This window comes from Rhea americana, unplaced genomic scaffold, assembly GCF_003343005.1.
Source record: "Rhea americana isolate MKP2758 unplaced genomic scaffold, rheAme1 scaffold_187, whole genome shotgun sequence".
NCBI lineage: Eukaryota > Metazoa > Chordata > Aves > Rheiformes > Rheidae > Rhea > Rhea americana.
The window spans coordinates 1,129,580-1,144,525 of NW_028186005.1; the positions used below are offsets into that span (position 1 = coordinate 1,129,580).

General features: G+C 49.1%; 1 protein-coding gene across 1 annotated transcript in view; it reads left to right on the forward strand.

The window, feature by feature from the left end:
- CTSD (cathepsin D) overlaps positions 1–9,319 on the forward strand; it is a 14,616-nt gene extending 5,297 nt beyond the window's left edge. The window contains exons 4-8 of the mRNA XM_085302170.1: positions 2,312–2,511; positions 3,439–3,561; positions 4,865–5,009; positions 5,514–5,612; positions 6,306–9,319. Of these exons, the coding sequence (XP_085158296.1) occupies positions 2,312–2,511; positions 3,439–3,561; positions 4,865–5,009; positions 5,514–5,612; positions 6,306–6,467 (729 nt within the window). The 3' untranslated portion in view covers positions 6,468–9,319. The remainder of the gene's footprint in view (positions 1–2,311; positions 2,512–3,438; positions 3,562–4,864; positions 5,010–5,513; positions 5,613–6,305) is intronic.
- Positions 9,320–14,946: the final 5,627 nt, after the last annotated feature.

The window sequence follows — 14,946 nt, forward strand, 5'->3', positions numbered from 1 at the left end:
TGCTAATTAGCTCTCTGCCACTTCCTAGTGTCTCAGAGGGAGGATTTTGTGCCTGGGCTTGTATAGGGGAGTGGGAATGCCTCTTGGTAGCTAGCAGAGCTGGTAGTGTTCAGCTCCTGTTTAGGCAGAGGCAGGARAAACTTCTCCCATGGGTCCTGAGCAGGTTGCAGAGGAGCTGAGGGCACTCTGAGACCTTAAAGCTGGGATACCAAGAGGTTTCCACTACTGGGCCTGTTCCTGCCCTCCCTCCCAAAGACAAATTCCCCATCTGCTGTAATTTGGAAGCACAAACACCATGAAACCGCCTGCAGGGTCACTGTCTCAGCTCCAGCTTTCCAGCTGCACTTGCTGGGGGAGAAGGGCCACAGCTGCCTATGATAACACTGACGTCTCGCTGACAGAGGCTGGCAAGGACTGCGCAGTGGGTGGCACAAGAGGAGCTCTGTGCTCACAGTCCCACTGCCCAGCAGCACTGATTTTTTTGGAGGGGATGCCGTACTCTATTGAATATCCTTTCATCTTCTGTTGAGAAGTGAGCACTGCAGATGCCAAATAGCGCCAAGCTCCCTGGGTGCTGCTTGCTCTCCAAAGAGCTATATCTATGATCTYGGGCATCCCTGAGCACTTCCCAATGCGTGACCTTGGGCATGCCCCACAAGGTCACCAGTAGCAAAGTCCATCTTGCAGCTGCATCGCAGGTCCTCTGCGCAAGAGACGCCCCGATGGCATCTCCCCAATACCTCACAACGGCACAGCCCRAAAGTGGCTCCCTTGCTGGCACACTCCCTGCAGTGAGGCCTGTGCCTCCAGGCTGCCTTTGGGCTCCTGCGGTCCTGCCGTGGGTGCTAGTGTGGGAGGCAGCTTYGTGGTGCTGCAGGAAGGCTGCCACGCAGCCACCTCACCCAAGAGCCAGCCAAGTGATAGAGATGAAGGAGCTGTAGCCCTGTGCCACTGCTAGAGATGCTTTGGGGTTTCAGTCCCACAGGTGCCCTTGCGCCAGGGAGCAAGTGTGAACAGGGTCCCAGTGAGCCTGCTGAGAACTGCATTCATGGGCAGTTGCTTGCTTCCTTCATGGACTGGAAGTGGAACCAGGGGAGCATTCAAAAAAACCTGGCACTCAGTTTTATTATTCAGATTTTTTTTTCTTTTCTTTTTTTTTTTTTTTTTTTAAGTGAAAGCCTTACTGACCTTTCCGAACCTGCCTCTGCTGCAAGAGCAGCAGTGCCTTGGCTGGTTTCTGGCAGTGGGCAACAGGCCACCTGCATATTTTGCTGCTGCCCCAAAAGAGTGGAGCGAATGCTTTGAAAACTCATGCTTTACAACCGCCGCTCGCCAAGTGCCTGCAAGCGGATGTGTTGCTCTGAGCAGGGCTGCCCCACATCCTGCCATGTGGCTTTTAGCTTTCACAAGGCTAAATTGCCGTTTTGGAGTGAAAAGCGTAGCTACCATTAAAGTTGGTGCCGACTGCCCTGCGCTTGGCCGGTCACACACGCAGCCTTGCACAGAGCACTGTAACCCTGCGGGGATATTAGTCATTTACAGGGATCGTTATCTGCCGTCAGGTACGAGAGGCCGAGCTTTTCAGGCCAGCCCAGTTCACTGCGGGGCCGTTAGCTGGAGTCAGAGAGGCTGAAATCATCWGCTTTGTGAACTGCTAGAGACAGGGGCAGCAGACAAATCCTCACTTAGCCAGCCCTTCGGGAGAGCTATCCTGACTTCTGTGAGCTGGGGGTCTGCCCTCGCGCACTGCCTGCTGGAGAGCAAGGCGTTCCAGCTTTCCGACAGTGAGCCTCAGACGTAATGTTTGGCAGGAGAGGTGACCTTTGCATTCACATTACTGCCATTACTATTTTTGTGCTCCAGGCCTAACCTCACTTTCATGGCTGGGTCTTCCCCTCACCCCCCCACCCCGAGATTTCAATGAGTTGATACCTCTTCTGGAAAGGGAGGAATATCCTGCTGTAGGGGCTATACACAGGGCTGTGTGWAGGGGTGGGAGGAATCTGTTGTAGGGAGAAGGTGGGAAGAATTTCTTCCAGGATTAAAGAAATAAAATGAGTGTCTCAGGCTTGAAGAAAAGGATGTACTAGGTAATAACRCAGCAGTGGGAGATGCTGGTGGGTGCCTAGGGTGGCCTGTTCCTCCAGGGGAGTGATACAAGCATGTCTAGTTTTCAGAGCCCCATACAAATGTCCAGGCCAAAGCAAGCAGGAGTGTGGCTGTATGAGACATACTACAGTCTGCACTCACTGAGATCCTGTTTTTCACTCCAGCTTTCTTTAGAACTTGTTTTTCCTTTCCTTCATCTCAGCTGGGTGACTTGAAAATCAAGGACCAGATGTTTGGGGAGGCTGTGAAGCAGCCAGGCATCACTTTCATTGCTGCCAAGTTCGATGGCATCCTGGGCATGGCGTTCCCAAAGATCTCCGTAGACAAGGTCACCCCTTTCTTCGATAATGTCATGCAGCAGAAGCTGATTCAGAAAAACATCTTCTCCTTCTACCTGAACAGGTATTGTGGGGTTTGGTGGGGAGCAGCTCTATGGCAGGGGCAAGCCCCGGCAGGCATTTCTGCTTTCCACTCAGAAATCCAGAGTGCTGTGATCACAAGATCAGGTGCTGCTAATGGAGTCCCGTTAGTGGGGTAAACATAGTCCCCAAATCCACTTGCCATGTGGCCCGCACTGTTGTCATCTCASGGGTGAGCCTGTGCCATGACAGCCATTGCTAATGATAGGCTGATGCTCCCTCACCCCCCCTCAGTGTGCTACTCCTAGCACCTTCCCACTTACTGCTACTCAGCCATGGCATCCTGAGCACCCCCCAGGCAGAGTGGGGAGATGCTGAACTACTTCTGGCTGAAAAGTAGCATGTCTTGGAGATGAAGGGCAGAGACCGTTGCTTCTGGCAGCTAAAAAGCCAGCCCTCCCCCCTCACCATATTTCTTCCCATCTGCTCAGCAATAGTCTTTTATCTTAGGGTAACCTTGAGGATTCGGCTGTGCTGCTGGTGGCTGTAACAGAGCCAGGCACAGATAACCTATTACACCACTGGCCATGTCCAGCCTCACATGGATGCTGGTTGTAAGCTGAATGGAGGGCATCATCAGGGCATCACTGCTCAGTTCTCAGCCTCCCTTTGCCACCTCTGTTGCTACAATGAGTTGGTCCAGGTTTCCATGCACAAGTCTCAAGTGAAAAGCTGCAGGATGTTTCAGCTAAACTGAAGCCTTCTAGTTTCCCGTTTCCCTCCCTAGCCTAATTTGCAGTGTCTCCCCCCTTCACTGATATATAGTGCAGTGTCAGTTGTCTGCATCCAACGCTACCAGTGCTGCRTTTCCCCACGCCGTCCGCACATGTGTTTCTGTGCACTGGGAACCCTTAGGGCATGTTAGCGGGTTATGCTCACCCTGACGTTAACGAGTTTGATCTTCTTTCAGGGACCCCACAGCTCAGCCTGGTGGGGAGCTGCTCCTGGGAGGTACTGACCCCAAGTACTACAGCGGTGACTTCAGCTGGGTGAATGTTACACGCAAAGCCTACTGGCAGGTCCACATGGATGCGTAAGTTCCCCCTCCATCTCACTACACACGTGCAGACACAYGTGCAGACTGCCCAGGGCTGAGGGGAGAGTGATCCCAAAGGGAACTGTCTACTCTCCAGAGCTCTGYCTCCTGCAACAAAGCCAGGCCCAAAAAAGCAGATTAAAATCCCACCCTATGGCTGGGTCATTTGTCCCTGGAAAGTGATGAGAGGCAAGAAACAACAGGAGATGTTCTGCAAAATCCTTTCCTCTTGTTTACAGCTTGGCCTGTGAAAATGCATGCTGCTCCCCTGCAAATCAGGGAAAAACTGCAGCCTGTCCTTCCTGCAAGTGAGACAAGCCCCTAGGATTAAGCCCCAGCTTTGCCTGTCTCAGCAGGGACCAGGCTAGGCAGATCACTGTGCTTGGGCATCCTCCAGGGCTGCTTGCAGCTCAGGAGGAGCAGAGTGAGSCCTCAGGACCTCAGCCCTTGGCTGAAGGACACGGTGCAGCAATCAGGGTGCATTGTTGAGGCCGAGGGAAGCAAAATGAGCGTGATTGAGTGATCTGAGCAAAGGGCTGCTGCTAGCCTGGGAGCCCCGCGATCTATTCTGAGCAATCCCACGTGATGGGAACTTAAAAGAAGCCTGTGATCAGAGTGTGTCATTTTCCTGAGCCCTCCTCAGTGCACAGTTTTCATTCTCATCTTCCCCAAGTCATGCAGCGTTGGCAAAGCGTGCCAAACCGCTTGGCTGGAAGGCTGTATCTGTCCACACTGCTGTGAAATGCAGTTTGGGTGAAGAAGCCAGGCAGCTCCTGTCTTGCCTGYTTAATGTACGTAAATCTTATCCTCATCCACAGCCCCCAAAGCTGTCACACCACCCCTTTAACCCTTTGTTTTCCACAGCAGTGCAGCTGCTGCCTAACCCCCTGCGAGAAACACCAGCTCATACAGCCCTTAATACATCACTGTTTGCTTGCTCAGCTGCCCGTTAGGGGGGTGCTTACTCCAGAGTGCAAAATGGGCAGCAGGACACACAGAGAGCAGTCCAGGCTGTCTGGAGCAGTACAATAATCCAGCAAGGCACCCGTTCAACTCAGGCATGTGAGGGCTTTGTGCATAGCTGAGGGACTGTGGGCACCGGAGAAAAGAAACCAAGTCTGCGCTGCGTCAGGATTTCCGAGCGCGCGTTCTCGCCCTCGGCCTGGGCCCTGGCTCAGCCCTCCCTTGCATGTCCATATGCTGCCCAGGCTTTGTTCCCKCTTCCACTATCTACCTCCCGCCCCCAGCCGTCGCTCTGACGGACCAAAGGGCTGACTTCTGCCTGCCGACCTTTCCTTAGAGTGGACGTTGCCAACGGGCTGACCCTATGCAAAGGGGGCTGCGAGGCCATTGTGGATACAGGCACCTCGCTCATCACTGGCCCCACAAAGGAGGTGAAGGAGCTGCAGAAGGCCATCGGCGCTAAACCTCTCATCAAAGGCCAGGTAAGGCTGAGCTGGGAAAGTGTCTCCAGCTGCCACACTTGCAGAAAAGCCCCCTGCGAAACAGGGTCTGAGTCCCCTCCATCTCTGACCCCAGGTAGTGTTTGCTGCCTTGCTTGTGCTCTCGGGCTGCTTCTCGGAGGATGCAGCTCCTCCAGGCCAAAGCATTTGAGGCTGCCACAGGGGCTTGTGCTGCCCTGTCAGTCTGTCCAGCCCTGCTGTCCAAGTACTGGGCGCTGACCTGCTTCTGGGTGTGGGAGGAGCGAGTTGCCATGGAGAAATTAGAGCCCCCTTGAACCAAGAGAGCCTCAGTCCTGGCTGAACGCTGGCCAGACGGCTACTGATAAAACAAGATGGAGGGTTGCACTCCCCACGGCCCTTTTGAGGCCAGCTGAGACGAGCAGGAGGTCTGATCTGATAAGCTTCGGGACGCTTTGGCTCCCCTTCGCTGCCCATCTCTGGAAGAAATCATAGCCAAGGTCCTTACTGTTATTGTTTCCATTTCAGTACGTGATCTCCTGTGACAAGGTATCCTCTCTGCCTGTGGTCACACTCACGTTAGGAGGGAAGCCCTACCAGCTTACTGGCGAGCAGTATGTCTTCAAGGTGAGTCCAGGGCAGCTTTTGTCATTAGATTCATAACACAAGAGTGATGAAAGCAAGGCTGGAGCTGGCACTTGAGAAAGGACTGGGGTGGTATTGTAGTGGCACTGACTGCTGGATCCAGGGAACCTAACCAAAGCAYGTGATAACAGGACACCCTCAGTGATGCTCTCTGCTCATGGGGGGAAAAAGTGGCTGAGGGAGGAGAAAAGGGTAGGCACCTGCATGGCTTTCTATAAACATTATGCCCTACTRTAGGCCCTTTCTGAGTTCAGATAGGTGGTAGCTTTAGGCCGGCCCTTGTTATGGCAGGGGCCAGCAGTCCAGCCTTTAAGCCTTCAGATGATGTAGGGCAGAATCAATTTCCTCAGACCAYCTTCCGCAGATTTTCAACAATGGCTTTAATTTAGAGCAGCACAATCTAGGATGTTTATGAATACATGCTGTTTTACTTGATGTTTTGCTAGCAAGGACCATGTGCTTAAGGGTTCTTGGCAAGGGAGTTAGGTTTGGTTTTATGGGAATGGAGAGTTGGGAGTTACTTATTTTTCACAGCTTTTGCAAGCTGCATATCACAGGCTGAAAGCTTGAAATGCAGCCAGCCTTGGCTGGTGTTATTCCAGAGCYTGGAGGTGGGGACCTGCTTTGGGGAGGTGGAGGACCTGCTTTGACTAAACCTCTCCTTCTTCTCTCTAGGTGTCTGCACAGGGGGAGACCATCTGCCTGAGTGGGTTTTCAGGCCTGGATGTCCCACCCCCTGGGGGCCCACTTTGGATCCTGGGCGATGTCTTCATTGGTCCCTACTACACCGTCTTTGACCGTGATAACAACTCTGTTGGCTTTGCCAAATGCGTCTAAGCGCCTGACCCCCACTGCCTCTGCCACACACACACACTTASACACACACAGGAGCTGTAGAGAACGATTACCAGGATTAGAAACCCAATGAGAAAGAAAAGAAGAAATGGAGCTAGACTTAAATTTACAAGGAAAATAATCATTGTTAGTGYCCTGCTAGCTAAGCTACTTTTCCCCCTCTGTTGAGTAAGTGGTTCTGGGACAGCTCTAGTTAACCGCTAGAGTAGCTCCTTGCTTTACTATTAGATCTTCCAGTATTTGTTTTTAATATTGGTTCTCAAAGCTGAGCAATGCCCTCTCATGTCTCCCTGCACTGGTCTCATTACTGGAGAGGTGGCTTGCTGGAGCCATCCAGCAATGCCACTATTCCTACAGAGAAGCTGTGCGGGTGCTCTTGGGTTTGGGCTTCTGCSCTGAGGGAGAGGGAAGGGAAAGACTATCCTGCTCGTTTTTTATTTCTTCCTCTTTTTCACTGATGAAGTGGGAGAATGGGAGAGGTAGAGAGTTCACCTTGCTCACTCCTCTGAGACTGGTGAGACAGCAATCGATAAATCACTTTTCAATGAATTTCTGCTAGCTTAGTCCTGGGAGAGTGCTTCCCAGGCTGGAGCTGAGGGGGATCTTGTAGCATGCACAAGGGAAGTTTTAAAATCCAAGGGCTCTGGTTGTGTGTTTTTGTATTGTGGCAACACTAGTGAGAGCTTGAGGCGTGATCTAGCCATGCCTGGTCTGAGTCTCTCWCAGACCTATCAGGACAGGGATTCATTAGGGGGCTCCAGCCAGTAGGACTGTTCATGGAGTAAGAATACAAAGGGGGTTACAGTAGCATTTAATAGAAGTTGCTTGAATTCACGTCCAYAAAGCCCCAGCTTTAAGCTTAGGGCTAAGCAAACCAGTTTGAGCAGACAGAGTTGATATAAATGCTCTTGAGTTTGGCAAACTCCTCCCAGTTTTCCCAAACCTCAGAACTTTCTAATCTGATCTGGAGCTAGTGAGTTGAGCATAATGTTTTCCAAAGAAACTAAGTGGTCTGCAAGCCTATATCACATTGATTAAATCAATGATATCTAGCTGTTTGTAAGTCACATAATTGCTTTTGGAAACATTATTCATAGTGTTTTGAATTACTCAAAACTCAAGAAGTAGCTGACAGAACCGAGTCAGCAAGTCTTCCAGGCAGGAGGGTACCATAGAGGCTTCTGGATTTTCATTTGCTCTCCTTTCACCGCTTCCCAGTCCTGAAACTCAACTCACCTTCAGTACCCTCCTTACATTGTACTATAGTTTCTATATTATTAACATTGGTGAGAGCTCTGTTCATTTGCATCATTTGTTACAGAAGGAGAGAGGCACATTCCCTGCTTTGGAGAGTTTGTAGCTGAAGGATTTAGCTGTGCTTACAGATTCACATTTTGCTCCTGGAGAGCCAAGACCCGTGTGTATAGAGCCATCCACTTCACTGGGCTGGAATCGGTAGATGTACGCTGGGGGAGCAAGAAAAAGCAGTAACTGGAAGGAGGATAAAGTGAGTTTTAAGCAACGCTGGAAAGCAGAAGAGAGTGTTTTCCAAGGGTCTCTGTAGAGATTCCTRTTGATTTCCAACACTTTGGATTGAGTTCCAGGGTTAGGGAATGGCAGCCCATGAGCAACAAAGCTGCAGGTAGCAAGAGAACCAGATCGTTATCCGCCATGACCCCAGACGGAGCAAAAAAGCTGCTAAAATCCTGGCTCCCCAAAATTTAGTGTGAATACTGCCAGCAGTTTTAGTGAAGTCAATAAAGTTTCTGGAAAAGGTGTTTGGGGCAGTGAGTGAATAGATGGTTATTCACAGTAAAGTACATATGTCATCCCCAACACGAAATCCACCATGAGCGTTAGGGGCATGGCGTGAAAGATGTTTCCAGGTGAGCTGTGAGAGGACAGCTAAGGACAGCAAGCAGATAGTCTGCAAATGTCCCCTTTTCCCATCCTCTGCAACTCATCAGTTTGACGTTATTATCATTACTCATCCCTTGGAGGGGTCTGGCTTGGCCAGTAGGGATGGGCCTGAACACATTTCTAATCTGTGCATTCTCCCATGCAACCCCAGGCATGATAGATTTGCTGCTCCCAAAGCCACCTTCTGCCTGTTCGTAGTCTTCACCTGGAATCTTGGATTTGGGAGCCTAAAGGCGTGTGTTGCAGACTGGGAATCTGGCTAGAGAACAGTAGCACATTACCRAAACAATCAAACACAGATGCTCAGCACCTCTCCAGAGAACCCAGTTTTCAAATTGATTAAATGCCCAGAGCTCTTCAAAGTTCTGCTAAATCCTCCCACAGCTGCAGGTTTTATCCAACGTAGTGACTGAGAGAGAGACATTTTTCTGGTACCTGTTAATCAGACTTGATGTGGGGGACGGCCTGATGTGGATTTGACTGTGGGCTTTGAATGTGTTCTGCATCAGATTTAACCCCTGGCAGGAAGTACAATGTAGCCTAAGAACAAGCCATCCTACAGCAGTTCTGCTGAATGTACAATGCCTTATGCTGTACATGTTGTAGCCTCTTTGCGGTAACCTAATGCTGGGCTGATTTCTGTCCTCAGGCAGGCAGGACACTTCTATCTGAGGAAAGAGTATGGCCCCAAATGATGCCCTAAATGACATATCTTAGGATATGGAGCAGTTTATTTGATGTAACCACATTTGTGACTTCACCGAATTGGTCTCCTCCCCTTGTTGTTTTATTTGCATTTTTAAACCAAACTCTAACTGTGTGTTTTTTTTTTTTTTTTTTTTTATCTAATTTGCTGTCAGAATTACTGTCTCATTATAGAAAATTGAAAAGAAAATACAGTATTTTCCCCCTTGTTCTGAGCGTGGTCTTTTTTAAGCATTTTCAAATTGCCAAACTCCTACTTTGTATTAAGGGCCTGTGTCCCTCAGACCRGTTGGTTTTGCAGTGTCTGGTAGCTCACTCAGGTGCAATTAGGCACGTTTCAGAAGGGCTCCTTCCCCGCTTGCTGATAACGTATGCTGGGAGGCTGTCAGGTTTGTCTTTTTCAATTTATTAAAACATCACCTAGCATCTGCAAGACACCGTGACAGCTTCACCTGGCTGACTCAACGCAACCTGGCCCAGAAGGTGCTCAAAACATCTCTGTTAGCCAAGGCCTTTTCTTGGGGCTGCATCGCTCTCGCCAAGTGCTCTGGAGGATAGTCCTAACAGGATAATTGTGGTGTCTCCCGATCGTCTGAGCCAGTTAGGATGAATTTGTGGTGGACTTGGGACATGAAGCGTTCCTATAGTGGCCAAATTGGGACACCAGTTTCTAATTCCAGCCCTKCCCTTGTTCCCATAGTGTCGTTAAACTACCTGGAACATGGAGTTTATGCTGTCAGAACCTAGTGATGAAGATCACGATTGTTTTTCAAAATGTGYGAAGAATCTATCCCTATTGCCTGGCTGTCTCATTTTTAGTCCTAGAGCTACTGTATGGGTACTAGAGACTCMAGTGCAGGATGAAGGCCCTATGTGCCAGGTGCTGTACAAAGACATGATAAGAGCTAATCTCTACTTGGAAAAAGAAAAATATCATTTATATAAGCAAGGGAGGCAGAGCAAAATCACATCCTGTTTTCTTAGTGCAAATCTAAGCACTCAGAGAGCTCAACAGGTTCCCCACTGGCATGTCCTGGGTCTCTATTCCCCCAGGATGTCTTAACACCRCAGTCTCCTCTCTCTCAAGTTAAAGAGGTATATATACCCAAAAGGGCTGGCTGGTTCCTGAAAACCAATCCTGCTGCCCACCGTTCCTCAATAGCCACAGGGGAGAACGTGTTGCCAAGTGTTTATTGATATTAATATGAGGGCATTGTTTCTGCTTTGGGGATCATGCCTAAACCTTTAATCATGCCACGAGTATTGAACAGTGTCTCAACAGGAACAATTGCAGGCTTGATCTTGGCCAAGAGCTGGAGAAGCCAAGAGCCAGGCTCTTCTGTCTGTTTTTCCAGGGTCTTGCTCACCAGGCAGCGGARTGGACCTGACCTCATGAGCAGCTTGCACTTGGCCCCTCACTATCTTGTTCAACCCTTGTCCCAGCAAATGTTCAGTATGACATGATGTTCTCTTTCCCTCCTGTGTCTCCCACCTCTCCCATTTTCTGCCTTGTCTCTGCAGAACTCCCTTCAGTTGACAAGACTTATTCCTTATTACATTTCTCCACTAATGCAAAGAAGATAAACATTTTCATTACAACTCCCTCTGAGCGGTTGGGTGTCTGGCGCTGATCCCCAAGGCTGTCTTCATGGGTCTGATCCTTCTCCAACTGACTCAATTCTAGGTCTTATCAGCGATTTGCCAAAGCCTGTTCAGATAAGGACCTACCCACACCAGCAGACTTACACCAGAAGACACACAAATAGAGAACTAGACCTTTTGTTTATGGAGATAACATGCTCATCTGGTTGGTGCAGCAATTTGTTGCTTTTGGAAACTATTTTTGCTAACCATGAATGACTAAGCACTTTGTTTGGGGTTGATTGCTTTTTCCGCTCTTTCTTTGATTTATTTATTTTTAGGTTCCTTTGGGAGGGAAAAGAAGTGGAGTGCTAAAACTAGAGGACAGGAGAGAGAAATCAGGGGAAAGTGGAGAGATGGGATTTATCCTTCCAAACTTCAGACCACCTTACTGCTTAGGGGATTTAGCAACACACGGATGAATTTCACAGAGGTGAGGATAGGAAAGCCCATTCAAGCAGTTGTAGGCTTTCTCCATCATAAAAGGTAGGGGCAGCTTGTTTTGATATTTTTCCAGAGAATTGAGGTAGGATTTGAGACGGAATACTTTCTCATGGGTCTTACAGTATTTGGTTATGTTACAGCCTGCACATCTCTAACAAGATTACAAGAGAACTGCTCTGGGGCAGGAAGCATCTTTCTGTTCTGTTTGTCCCTGAGCAAAATGGGATGTGGGCCTTGATGTCACAGTAATACAAACAATTATTTATATTCATCACAGCTTTTCTTCGAAAAGAAAGTATTCCTAGCTCTCCTGGTTGTGGGCTTGGACATGTGACCTGTAAAAAGGAGGAGGAGCATTAAAATAATTCAGAATGTTGTGGTTTTTTTGTTCTTAGTATCACTATTTTTTAAGCCAATTCACTAATACTGAAGAGTCATGTGAAGCCTTTTCTAACTGATGATGCTGCCTATAAGCCACTGTGTTCCAAGATAATAAACCTTTAATAGCTTATACTTAACATTAAGAAAGACGATGAATTACTAACCATAAAAAAAAAGACCCCAAAGTGCTCTGGAAACTGTAGGCCTGATTGAGTACCCACAGAACAGAAAGACAGCCATCCAACTTCATTGACCTTTCAGTCCTACTTATGTCAGGAAAAGTGCTCACCTATGGGATACAACCTCAGATTGCCTTTCCCCAGCCAGCCACAGTGCAGACTATCCAGTGTCCACGGGGTGCCCAGAGTGGCTTTTCCAGTCACACCGGAAAGGGCTGCAGGATGTCAAAGGTATTTCTCCATCGCCTGCTGGGGCTCTGAGAGTTGGCACACAAGACCAGAGGATCCCTCCTGAGCCTCCTCCTGCAGAGCCAGCATGGGGGGAGAGCGAACGTGCYCTGGTGTTTCAAACAGAGAGGCAAGGTCCACCTCCACTTTCATTCTCTTCTTTTCCTTTATTCCTCTTGCTCCTTCCATTTTGTTTCTCTGCCTCTGATTTTATTTCAGGATTTTTCATTTTCTGTGCTCTCCTCAAGGCACCTTTTTCACCTTTCAGTTAACCAGTTTTCTTTACTCTCTCTCCCATGAACAAACTGGAACAGGACCTTCTCTACATTCTTAGGTTTTTTTCCCCCACTGCATGGTATTTCTCTCTCGGTTTCCTCTCCATCTCTGTTCCAGTCTCTCCACACCCTTTTAGCACCCATCCCGCTTCTCTATCCTCATTTTCCAAAGAAAAGTCATGTTGGTCTCATGATCCCCTACACCATCYTGCTCTCCCTCCTCCCAATCCCCTTTTTGACCTCTGTTTTTCTATTCTCACCCTCCATCCCCATTTGACGTATGAAGACACGCAGTTCTACACAATTTCCACAAGACAAATAAATGACATGCTGATCTTTGGTTAATGCAGACCTGTTGTTTGAACTTATCACCAGGAGGACACAAGAACTAGGTGGGATCATGCCCATATGGGCTAGCAGCTTTTTCCCAAACAGCAGGACTACCGCATGCCTTAGAGGAATGTCATGGGGGGAATYTGAGAATAGCAGAGTATCCTGTTGGCTCTCAGCAGGTTACAGGAAGTTCTAGCCCTTCACTTCATCCTTCTGATCAATGCTGATGCTCGTATGTGCTAAAATCATGTCACTTAGTCACCTGGCTTTGGCTTCTGTGAAGTCACCCACAGCCTTCTCTGGGCTACGTTACACTAAATAAATGTGCATCCACTGCTTTTATTTTCACTTCATTGTTTAACTTATTTTCCAGTTCATTAGTGATTATTAAAGATACTGATCTTTGCATGGGACTTCATGGTTCCTCACGGACAATTTTTCGTTGTGTTGAAGACAGACTTTTTATTCTAAGGCCCTGAGTGGTTAGCCAATACCTGGGACCTTGCAATCCATTGCCTTTAGGAGGAGAATTAATAGTACAATAAGAAATACAGTACAATTTCGCTTACAAGGTATATATACAGCATCCCTTTTCCCTGAGGACAGTGGGAACAAATAGCTTGATTAGGAACAAAACAGCTGTCTAATTCCTGCTTCACAACCTGCCCCTCCAGGCACAGTGTCCTGGGGAATCTTTGTGGGTCTGCTGCCCCCAGGGCACAGCTGCTTCTCTGCATTTTGGCTTTTCCACTGGCTTCCTCCTTCAACACATGAAGCTTCCCAATCATCATGTTTGTGACCTCTGAGCCCCCTCAACCACAGGGCCTCCCTGGGATCAAGCCTTGCCTTGGGCAGTAGCTTCTATGGATGACAGCAACCCTGCATACAAGGGGTTTAGTTGCTCCTTCTGAGCCTGGAAGAAGCCTTTCCACACAGCCATGGGTTTCCCAGGTTTAGCAAAGCCCTCCAGATAAGCTGACAGTAGCTGGCCATAGCTTCCAGCTCAGCAGTTCAACATATTCTTTTCTGCCTCTCCTGCAAACATCTTAATCCCAGGAGACCATTGCTCTCATCCCATAACTGTCTATGTTCCTTAACAGCTTCTCAGAGAGAGACCTCAGTCTTGTCACAGACAAACATAGCACTAGTAAAACCCTCTCTATTTTGGCACCTCCCTGGCAGCGCTAAATCCCTAAGCAGAAGACATGTTCCCTTTTCTAACCATCACAGATGTCTTCAAAGGGACTAAAGCAGCATGGTGCTAACTAGACACCTTACAGCCTGGGAGCGTGAGAAGTCCCCTCACCACATACTGACTTGTGAGAATAAACTCTGAGTACCACTATCCCAGAGCCAAACCTGCTTGCACACAGCCAAGTAAATTACAATTATTATTTCTTAACTCAGCACTTTGTTGGTAGGCTGAAAGCATTGATAGAGGATTTTCCTTCCCCTGCAGGTACCGTTCTCATGAACTTTTAATTTATCTAACATAGTTACGAATCTTACCAGGCCATTTTCAGTGACTGCTCTACTGGATTCTCCTGCAATGGTGAGATTGATCTGCCCTCCCTCCCCGGTGTCCCAGCACAACTGGCCACTGCCTCAAGCCCACCTGCACTGTGCCAGGCTCTACCATGGCAAGGTGACACAGCCTGTCCTCACATCCCCAATGCCGCAGCTGCAGGCTCCCGAATGACCTGAGAGCCCTCCCTACGCATCACTGGCTGTGCACCGGCATTGCATCCCCAGGATATGAAGTTACGAGCAGTTTCCGCACAGCTCCCAGTTCAGTTGGTGACTGGAGGCAGAAGCCATTTTGTTGATCCTGTGCCAAAACCAGGCATAGACAGGAAGCCAAAGCCAGATCCTTCAGGGCTTTTGCACCCTTGGTGCCATTCCCACCTCCGTCTGCTCAAGCACCCGAAAGCCCCACTGCCTGGTTGCTCCTAACCTTTGCTGGCTCAGGGCTCTGGCAAGCTCTTGCCTCACGCCGCATGCAGGATTTATCTGCTTTCTATCTCTTCCCTATGACTGGAGCACAGATGCCACTCTCCTGCCCACAGCGCTGCATTCAGCTCGACCTCACTGTGCCACATTGTCCCTATCCTCCTCCCACCCCACTTCCAGGCATGCGTTAGGTCCTCCTCCAGGCCACCTTGGCTGCAGCAAGACCCAGCTGCATGGATGAGGCTGGGGGTTAGAGAGTCAGTCTGAGCCTTCCCCCCAGCCAGCATAGAAGTGTGCTTGGACAATGTCCCACACCATCAGGAGCATGCCCAGGAGACGTGCTTCTCCAGGGGCACCCCCAGGATGGCTGAACCGGGAGGTGACGTCCCCATCCCAGGGAGAGGC